Source organism: Leuciscus leuciscus, assembly GCF_965113295.1.
Source record: "Leuciscus leuciscus genome assembly, chromosome: 2".
In the NCBI taxonomy this organism is placed as follows: Eukaryota; Metazoa; Chordata; class Actinopteri; order Cypriniformes; family Leuciscidae; genus Leuciscus; species Leuciscus leuciscus.
In genome coordinates this window covers 29,553,274-29,564,250 of record NC_138726.1, presented here as the reverse complement: position 1 = coordinate 29,564,250, position 10,977 = coordinate 29,553,274, and the positions used below count along the sequence as shown (strand labels likewise).

Sequence of the window (10,977 nt, the reverse complement as noted above, 5' to 3'; positions counted from 1 at the left end):
GCACATGTAGGAAACCTTGTGAATTACGGCCGTTTCAGACCGCGAGCGGCGCGTGAGTAGCGCGATTTTTTTTCGCCGTGCATGTTCAGTGAGTGCATTCACACCGCGAGCAGGAGCAGCGCGTGAGCGTCAAGAAGGAGCGTCGCGTGCTGTGAGCAGTAGTGAAGCGGAGGGTTTCGGCGCCGAGTCTATTTTTGCTGCGCTGCTCACGCTCAATTAAAGTGAAAGCACACTTTTGATGGACAAAATAAATATGATTTCACACAAAAAGTACCAAAAATGCACATAAGTTGCATGTATAGTGTGTTTTAACAAGAACTTCAGTAGGCTTCAAGAAAATGAAGACTCAAAAATATTTATAGAAAATGTACCCATTTAAACTTGTTTTTATTAATCAGTTTGGATAAAAGTGGTGTTTTATAATATATATATATATAGAAAATAAATATTTGTGTGTGCTGTAAAGTGGTTAGAAAAAATTTAATCAGAATCGGCTAAAATCTGTATTGGCAGGTCAAACTCAATGACAAATCGGAATTGGCCTTGAAAATTGTAATAGGTTCATCTCTATAATCTTTCTGATTGGCTGGTATCAAACACCATCACATAATCTGATGTTCACCTAGATGTTTTATTTATTTATTTCTACATTTTCCATAGTATTGTCGATGGGTTCAATAACACATTCTGCAAAAGGGGGGCCTTGGCCAGAACCTAGTGGTATTTGGGGGGCCTTGTCGTGGAAAAGTTTGGGAACCCCTGCATTAGGTAAATCTGTGTAATTTTTACCAATTGAAAACATTATTCATAAAACAGCATTGCCTCTGAGCAACGCTGGATTCTCAAATCTGTAGTTACATTAGTTAGTTACATTCAGAATGAAAAACATGTTTTTGGATGAATGTAATACAAATTTATTTTATGCACCAGTATAGTCACTTAATTCTTTTCTTATATGGCAATTAATCAGTATAATAGAGCTGCGAAGGGAGTGTGTAATTTAAATTCAGATCAAAACTATCACAATTAGTTTGACCATAAATCAACTGTTTTATTTCTGCCACTTTGTTCCAAAAAGCACAGAAAAACTAGTCTGACACTTCAGATTTTCATTTAGATGATAGTATCCCATCTGGTTCCCGCCACGCCTTCTGTCACTCTCAGTCCTCCCATCCAACCTCCTTATCAATTACAAAGCCACTTTTAAGTCCCAGTTAATAGGATGTTAATGCATTATTGGGTCTGAGGGTGATGTGCTATTGAAGGGAGAGATGGACATTATTGCCCTTGAGCACAATCTGGGACCAAGACAAGATCTGCATTTTAATATTAGCAGATGAGAGGAGATTATTTAAAAGTAGCAGCATGCACTTTTTTCTTTGTGAGTGTCAGCATGTTCTGCGGGGCTGTGTTTTTGGCATTGATAAATTTGGGCATTTCCCATACAAACAAATATGAGAGTGGAAACCATTTGTGCTCTTCATGCAGTGATACAGTATGTGCACAACATAATCAACATGTATCATCAGTTATTTGTTATTCGCAGTGATAGCACTATACCTCATTCATGTTGTATGAGGCAAATACCATGTCCTTTATCCAGGGAGCAAACTCTCTTCATCTGTGTTCTGTAATTCGAAGTAGATGGAAGTCAAGATTTGTGATAGCACAACTCAATACAAATGATAATTGTAACCTCAAGGCATAGACAAGTAATGCTGAGTTCATTTTCTTTACTTGTACAAAGTTAGCTGGATTTTTAAGTGTTGTATATGAGCAAAATATGAACAAAACACCACTGTACATGAAACATTTCATTTATTGGCTTGCTCAAGGTCAAGGGTAGTTGATAAAGCAGAATGCTTTGGATGAGACAAGGTATCTGGTAATTTACCCCTATGGTACAGAAGATGCTGTAACTGCAAAATAACATCAGCAAAAATATATTTCTCTATTGATGTCCAAGCAACATGTAAATAAAAAAAGAAAATCATTATATTATAGTAGATGTTTTACCAGTCCCTTATTTTTGATGGGTTCCTAACAGCTTGAAACCATCTTAACTGTATGTTGTTGTTGTTGTTGTTTTTCGTTTCCAGGTTCTGGGTTGTTTCTATGCTCACCAAGACTGCATTTATTTGGTCAAAAATACAGTAAAAACAGTAATATTGTGAAATATTGTTACAACTTAAAGTAACTGTTTTCTGTTTTAATATATTTTAAAATGTAATTTATTCCTGTGATTGTAAAGTTGAATTTTCAGCATCAGTACTCCAGTCTTCAGTGTCACATGATCCTTCATAAATCCTCAATATACTGATTTGCTGCTCAAGAAACATTTATTCTTATTATCAAAACTATATATTTATACAGAAAATATGAACCAATGATGGCAGCACCGGAGGTGCATGCTGCAGTATTGCCATTGAGATTAATGAAGATGCTAAGGGGAAACTCCCTCCAGGTATTATGGATTGATCACAATGGTCCAGGAGGATGTAATCTCTACCCACTAACTCCCTCTTTGATTGTATTAACCAATCAAATATGATGTCATATATTTTCCCTCTTTCATGACCAAATGGAATAACTTTCTTCTTCCAGCTACTAATCAATACTGAAAAAGTCGATTGATTAAAATGTATTTAGTCCTCTGAGATATGCGATTCATCATATTTTAGACGGAAAGGTTACACAATCAAAAAATGAAAGGCCTTCATTAAGTCTGAGGATGATGGAATGAGAAAATCAATGAATCGCATGGAGGAAGCTTAAGATACTCATTGCATATTTAACCCTTTCACACGTAAGTTTAAAACATTCTGACTGACCCCCCAGCGTGAGTTTTTCAAGGCGACCGTTATTTAGAATGTGTCACTTTATGGTTTCCGTGGTGACGCGTCATTGATTGTCACGTGACACACCGCAGCAACAACAGAGCTGAATGAATGATGATCTGCTTTTATGTCATTTTTCCTTTTTTATTCAAAATATTCACAAATTTGTTAGATATGGCATGAAATATCTGATATTCCGGTTGTCAAATATATGCAAGTGGAAGTGTTTTGTTGTTTAAACACATTTATAACGATCGCGTTAGTTCAGCTGTATTCGCGATGGGCGCCGCCATCTTAGTTTGTGCCGCAGACGCGCAGTTCAGAGAATCGGATCTGTTGGATTTACAACACGTTAATTCATCCACTTCTCCCGAAATACATACAAGTAAGTGGCAGATCAACTGGGAGAAGAATAGAGTAAACTTTAAAGTTACTTACACAATGTGTATCTGATATGAATAAAACAAATTATAATGGAAAGGATTATTATTGCCTCTTCCTTTGACATCAGTGTGTATTTTACGAACTGTAATGTATTGTTTTTTTAGTACTTATATGTCTGGAACCTAAAATAAACATTATGTGGTTGAAAACACTGAAAAGTTGTGATATATGACAGCTCTGAGCGCGCCTGTCTCTGGCTCAGCGCCAGCCAACGCGCGAAAGCACATTTGAATTTAGCAGTTGATCACGTCATGCACTGACCGTTCTAATCACACCGGTGTGATCGTACGCTCCAGGGACCAGCTTAGACTGATCACACCGGTGTGATCGTACGTGCGAAAGGGTTAAAGCAGCATTGACCTGATTCTCATTCTCATTTTTCTCTAAAGTGCCAGAGAACCAAGGGTCATTTATTTTCATCCCCGCCACAGTAGCATTTTGTGGAGAAAGGCATATCCCTCTTAGTGTCCTCATGTAGGCATTGTAAAGCGCTTTTGAAGTGGAAGTTCAACACTGGAAATCCTTGCATCACTCGGAATCTAAAGAGACAGGCGGATTAATTGCTTTGGCAGTGACGCTATCATTGGAAACTCTCTCTGGGTGAGTGTGGGTACATAACTCTGAATGTGTGTGTATACGCAGTGTCTGACCAGTCACTGACCAGATATGGCACTAGTCATCAAATGTCTGTGACATAATCCCCTTCTCAAAGAGCCGGTGTCCAGCTGTGCAAAAAGAATAGATGAGTGCCATGGAGAGCCATGGAGAGCCGAGTCTGATGCGAGGGGTCAGTGGTCGTCTGTCAGCTTTTAATGTGCTGTTAGCAGTTCAGGAGCAGCGGCATGATACAAGGGACTTAAAATGTCTTAGTGGCCTGTGCTCTGAATGTGGCTCTATCCTTGCCTCTGGGATTACTTCTCTTAGAGATAAACTCTCTTTATGTCACAACCAAAGGACAGGAAGTTCAGCCTGGCCTTGGGCGAGGAACGTGTTCAGGCCCACTTTTGCCAGTCTGGGTTGTAAAGATACTGTAATAAAAGCTGCAGCATTGTGTATCCTTCAGATGGAGGGTGATCCAACTCCAGGGTAACATTGAGGAGATGTATTTGTTATTAAAGCATGCACGTTCACAAACCACTGTTACCTTTAACAGAAAAGCAAGCATAATGTATGCAGGACAAGGCATTAATGGACTTTAAAACCACTAAAAAAGCTGTCACTCATCTTAGTTCTGTTATAATCAATAAAGCTGCTGCACAGTAAAACTCTTATTTAAATAATTGTTTATTATAATGTGAGGATTTGTGAGTGTGCAAAGCTCAGAATCCAACGCCAGAGTTTTTCAGTGCTAACTTAAACACCTCTGATTGGCCATTGTGTTAAAAAAATCAACAGATACAGTATGTTTGTGGCTACTCAACACTGCAAAAACACATTGTAGTTGACGTTCTCCAGAGTGCAAACACTGATCCGCACTAGATCCTTTGCCCAAAATGTTTCGCCAATATGCTATTATTACAGAGAAAACTGATCATAGAGTAGCATTTTCCTTCTAAAAGTAATAAGAAGCAGCAGCAGGCAGTGGTTTGAGTGACAAAATCCCATGCTAGTCTTAAGCTTTACACATGATTCAGCTCCGCCTATGGTCTCCTTCATGCCTAATCAAAGTTGTTATAGCCTGCAGTTTTTTATTTTTTTATTTTTATATAACTTGCCTCTATCTGCATAAAAAAAATTGGCCCTGTTTCCTAGAAACATAAAAAGAGTTTTCATTTAGATATGTATACTTGGGACTCTATGGCCCTTTCTAATGAAACTAATAAGCAGCAAAATGTCAAGAGGGACACAACGGATACAGTATATAGAACGCCCGAGCCAAACTGCATACTCATAGATTAAAAATGTCAATAGCGTTTATTTTCAGTTGACAGAGAAGGAAATGCAGCCTCAAATAGCTGAGGCTCAATTGCAGGCAAACCACATCACATTGATCAAAGCTGATGCTGTGGCAACAGCAGGCAGTAAAAGCAGACATACTTACTGGATTTATTAAAATGGGCTGTGGGAACTTGACAAGCTGTAACCCAGTCAGTGTAGATAAACAGGAATATACAAATGGGATTGCTTCAGGAGATATTCATGGAAAAGGTCTTTTGTAATAGCCAGGAGTATGCAAATCCAATCTGTAAATGCAACAGAGTGATGTTTGGGTAACACCACAGTAGCAAGTGAAAGACGAAATAAAAGAAAATCTGCCTTGAGGTCTCGTTTACTGTTGCTTGACGGATTTTTTTGCTTGCAAAATACAGTTATTAAAATAAGAATCCACATAATCAGGAGTTTTCTCGTTTTTAAGTTGGTCACATGAATTTTCTGTATTGACCAACAGAAAGCTGTTTGCTGAAAATAGATAATTTTTTTGCCCAGCAAAATGAAATTTTGCTAAGCTCAAATGTACATTTTTCTACCAAATTTGTGAAATCCAGGCTTTTTCAATAGGAACCAACGCAACCAGGATTTTGCGTGAGGGCGAAAGGTTTACCAAAACCGATTTTGCTATGGTTCAAGTTGGTTATGTGAATTCACACTGACCAACAGAAAGCTATACTTGATTTGAAAGTAACTTCAAACTAAGCCACATTCAAAGCTGTTCTAAAATACTCTATAAACACACGTGACCACATTACATAAGTATTATTTTGCTGCTGCATCTGTGAGATGGTTGGCAACAATTCTGCTAAACATCGCTTATAACTACATTGGCTTGGCAGAAGAATTGTTATTTATTTTCAATAAATTCTTACATTTAAAATGTTTTCATGAATTTCACAGAAGAGCTACACTGTTCTCTCATTTTAAACCACAGCTTCATGGGGTACTAGAAACCAGCTACTCTTATCACAGCAACCAATTTAAGATTTTCCAGAAAGGTTTTTACTTCTCATTACTTTCTTTCATGTATTTTTTTCAATACCAGTGTATTCTTTTAAACAGGTTCATCACATAGCCTACAATTTTTGTGTGTGTACGTGTGTGTGTGTGAATTAACTATAATTTATCCATAACGACTATTATGGTGCAATAGAGGTGTGCTAACAATATCAAGATGCGAAAGTTCGTCGAGACAAACTTTAAGTTGGCTTGGAAAAGTTTGAGCGAGAAGTTTAAAGTAGTTTGAAGTATTACATTATTACTTGATTTTATCTTTCTCGACCCTTTTATAACAATAAAATACTGTGTTGCCGTCACATGAAAAACGATCAAATTATCATATGATTGTTCTGGGTGGTTGCTAGGTGGTTGCCATTGTGTTCTGGGTGGTTGCTATGAGATAGATAAATTAGAAATATTAGATAGAATGGAAAATTAGTCTGGATGGATTAAAGAAACCAATAAAGAAAGAAAGAAAGAAAGAAAGAAAGAAAGAAAGAAAGAAAGAAAGAAAGAAAGAAAGAACGAAATAAAGTTTTAAAATCTTGAAGTTTAAAGTATTGTATAGATAGATACATAGTATCATAGTCATGGTATCGTCATAGTCGATATCGGCATAGTCATAGATATCATAGTATCAAGTTAGAAAGAAAGATAATTTAAGAAGAAAGAAAGAAAGAAAGAAAGAAAGAAAGAAAGAAAGAAAGAAAGAAAGAAAGAAAGAAAGATTAAAAAGACAGATAGATAGATTGATAAGTTAGAAAGAAAGATAATTTAAGAAAGAAAGAAAGAAAGAAAGAAAGAGAGAGAATGATTAGTTAAAAAGACAGATAGATAGATTGATAAGTTAGAACGAAAGAAAGAATGATCAGTTAAAAAGACAGATAGATAGATTATAGATAGATAGATAGATTGATAAGTTAGAAAGAAAGAAAGATAATAACATACGAAAACCTCCGATGCAAAAGCCTCTAAAAGTCACCTCTGTCAAAAATGAGATAATATTGAGTGAATGCTCTCCGTAGGCCTACATAGTATACGTTCAAACTTTCACTTCAAACTCACTAAATCCCAGCCTCAGCCCATTCAGAAATGCCGGTACTTGGGTAGAAATACTCGGATAGGCTACTGTTTGTTTCTGGCTCGCGCACAGTCTTCACTCGGACGCGCGCTTCAATCCGTTGTGGAGAGATGCGTTCCGGTGAAATGACAAAACAAAATGCACACAAACGTGTCCCTGCCTGATAAACAACCACTGAAACACATAATCGGTTTTGATAAAAAAAAAATATATATATATAGGCTACATGAGTTCGGATTAGAACCCAGAACCTCTGACATCCTTGGCAAAAGTTCTACCCCTAGACCACTTAAGTACACATTTAAATTAGTCGGATCCACATATAATAGCCCTCATTGAACGACCACCTAAACACAATCAATATAGGCTACTATTTAAATCGACTGCTGGACATCGTAATGTTATTGTAGCCTACATCTGTTTTATGATTTAGCATTGTGTTACCCCCGCCCACCTGTCCCACCCACTTTTTAAAACAAAGTTACTCCACTGTAGAAACATAGGAGCCTGGCTTCCTGATAAAGATGTTAATATTAAACAAAAAACTTTAGACGGACATAGAGGCTTTTGCATCTGAATATGAATCCTTTAGACGTGACGTAACCCCGTCTCTGAGACGTTGACGTCAGGCGTAAGCGCCGTCAGTGGATCAGTTCAGTTCAGTTCAGTTCGGCAAGGTCGATCTCAGCCCCGCTAGCTGACAAACATGATGTCCCTTGCTGCTCGTTCGGGGACATTTTCCCCTTACTTACAAGCTACAAATTATGTCGTGGCGGGTCCATTAAAGCCTCTCATACCCGGCGTCGTCATGAAAGCCGATAAACTGTTGATGGACACGAAGAAACCGTTCCTGTGCCGCGAGTCCTTGTCTGGGCAGAGCGCTAAGAGCGGCCTCGCCGTATCCATCAGCCTCAACGGTGAGTCTCACTACACGGTTTAGTGAAATCGAGAGTCCCGGTCTCATAGTAGCGCGAGGAGGCCGTGCAGCGGGCGCTCGCTCGCTCAAGGGCACGATTAAATCACATGTTGAATGTGTATTGTGAAATAGTTTAATGTTTTTGTAGTGTTGTACGCAGGCAATGCTGAATTTGTATTATTATTATTAATGTGTGCTGAATGTATACTGTATAACGAAAAACATTAGCTCACTTGCTACATCAGTTAGCTTGTCTGAGGCCTCGCTAATGTCCTTGCTGTGTTACGCAAGTTAGTTGTTCGAAAATCAGCCTGTGACTTTTTTGGTAAAATAGGCTAACTTTATTGCCATTTCAAAGTCCTATATTATCGGCTTATGATTAACATTACATAGTAAAATAAATGCTAGGATATTGTAGAACTCGGGTAATTTCGTTTTGGTTTAAGATAAATTTAGCTAATAGTTTTAATAGTAAAATATCTCTAGCTATATAATCTATATATATTATTTTTTTATATTTTTTTTTGTAAGATAGGCCTACTGTTACGACAAACTAGTTTGCTGTTATAGAAGCAGTGTTTGTAATGTTATTCATTACAGCAGTTTCGGAGAGAGCTGATTATGAGACCAGTAGGTGAAGAATCCTAAACATGATCAAGAGTTTTAACATTTACAGACCCAGGGACCCCTGGCCATGACAAGCTTAAATAGCCCTGGTGTAAACTAGCAAATTTACAACCAACTTTGATTATCGATATGAGTTAGGCTATACAATGTGCAGCATATCATTAGTTGAAAGTAGAAAATAATATAGGCCTAAACATTTTATTAATATCTTTGGATGTTTTATATACCAGCATAATATTAAGGCCACATTGAATATCTGATTAATTTACACAATGGTTTGTTGATATAGAGAGCAGGTCAGTTTTAATTCCTTTGTGCATACGGATATATAATCCAATTTTTAAATGAGATGCATGCTGTTTGACGTATAATATTATACATTTACTCAATTTAGAAAAGATTTTAATTTTAAGATTTTCACTTTTAGCAGATTTGGTAATTAGTGCCAGTGTAAATGCTGTCATTAAATGCTTATCTGAAACTGGCCAAATATGATTTGACATTGCGGCCTGGTCAATATAGTGTTCTGTCACTACATTTCATGTCATTTGATTATTTTTATTTCTTTTTTTAGCTCGTTCTTCAGTGCGTTTTGCCCACACAGACATCAAGATCCCAGATTTCTCTGACTATCGCCGACCTGAGGTTTTGGACTCAAAGAAGTCCTCGCAAGAGAGTGGCGATGTCCGGCGGGCCTTCTCCTATCTGGTCACAGGTTCCACTGCTGTGATTGGAGTCTATACAGCCAAGACAGTTGTCACACAGTTTGTCTCCTCCATGAGTGCCTCAGCTGACGTGTTGGCTCTGTCCAAGATTGAAATCAAGCTATCAGACATCCCTGAGGGTAAGAACATGACCTTCAAATGGAGAGGGAAGCCCCTGTTTGTGCGCCACAGAACAGAAAAGGAGATTGCAACTGAAGCAGATGTCAATCTCTCTGAGCTCCGGGACCCCCAGCACGACAAAGACCGTGTTCAGAACCCAAACTGGATCATTGTCATTGGTGTGTGCACCCATCTGGGCTGTGTGCCCATTGCAAATGCTGGTGACTATGGTGGCTATTACTGCCCATGCCACGGCTCTCATTACGATGCATCTGGTCGCATTAGGAAAGGCCCTGCTCCACTCAATCTGGAGGTGCCCTTTTACGAGTTCCCAGACGATGATACAGTGATTGTAGGATAAATGACTGTGCTATAATACTATAATCAACAGTGAACATGTGCTTTACTTGTTTGATTTTTGTCTTGTTTCAGACACATTATCTGCATTGACTCGATGGGTAACAAAGGTTAATTGTAAGTAATAAAGTGTATTTTATCTGATGGAAACCTCACTCAGCTCTTATTTATTCAGTCTCAATATACAGGATCACATGGGTTGTTTAATTTTATGCATTGCAGGTTTTTTCAGATAAGGAACAAATTAGATCTTTACATTGCCATAACGCGCAATTGTTATAGTGATAAAGACAAACTGTAGAAAGTCAGGTAGGAGATGTTTGCAGAGTGTAGGTGAACAAAAAATTAGCAGTTTACAATACACAAGCAATGTCACTTCACTGATATTTTCTTTTGTCATGATCAGTGGTAAAGTGACAACTGTTTGATTGTGGCTTGGTTTCAGCGAAAGCTGATGAAACAAAAAAACAAAACAAAAACGGAAGTGTTAAAAATGCTCTTTCTGATATGTGAATAAACAGAACTATAAGGTGTACAGAGATATGAACTAAATAAAACTGTCTGATCACTGTATGGTGTCATTGGGTTTTTTAAGGTGACTTAAAAAATAAAAGACTGATATTACCAGAACATGATCTCAAATAATAAACTTGATAAAGATAATGATTTTTAAACATTAACCGACGGTCATCCTACATTGTTAACATTTACTCACCTGATATATCCATGTGGTTCAGCAGCCGTTCAAAAACTGCAAATTCAGAAAATGTTTGCCATGTGCAGTGTCATGTCTTTTGAGAGAAGCTTTTGTAAATGTTTTGGGAAATATTACAGAAATATCTGATGTGGTTCCCTGGTCCTGTAGATAAATCTGTAAGAAATGAAGAACTAACCAACATGTCTGGAATTCTCACATTGTATTGAATAACAACCAGCTCTAAAATAAGTACTTGATGTCTA

The 10,977-nt window shown here is 37.6% G+C and overlaps 1 protein-coding gene across 1 annotated transcript; it reads left to right on the top strand.

The window, feature by feature from the left end:
• The first annotated feature begins 7,921 nt into the window (after window positions 1–7,921).
• uqcrfs1 (ubiquinol-cytochrome c reductase, Rieske iron-sulfur polypeptide 1) lies at window positions 7,922–10,588 on the top strand. Its single transcript, XM_082161912.1, has 2 exons — window positions 7,922–8,210; window positions 9,411–10,588. The coding sequence occupies exons 1-2, from the start codon at window positions 8,000–8,002 to the stop codon at window positions 10,019–10,021; spliced, it is 822 nt and encodes a 273-aa protein (XP_082018038.1). The 5' UTR covers window positions 7,922–7,999; the 3' UTR covers window positions 10,022–10,588.
• The last annotated feature ends 389 nt before the right edge of the window (window positions 10,589–10,977 follow it).

Excerpts from the sequence above, each read along its gene's own strand:
- uqcrfs1 (XM_082161912.1), top strand. The coding sequence starts at position 8,000 with ATGATGTCCCTTGCTGCTCGTTCGGGGACATTTTCCCCTTACTTACAA. Across the intron at positions 8,211-9,410 it reads CGTATCCATCAGCCTCAACG|CTCGTTCTTCAGTGCGTTTT; the intron begins GTGAGTCTCACT and ends TTCTTTTTTTAG.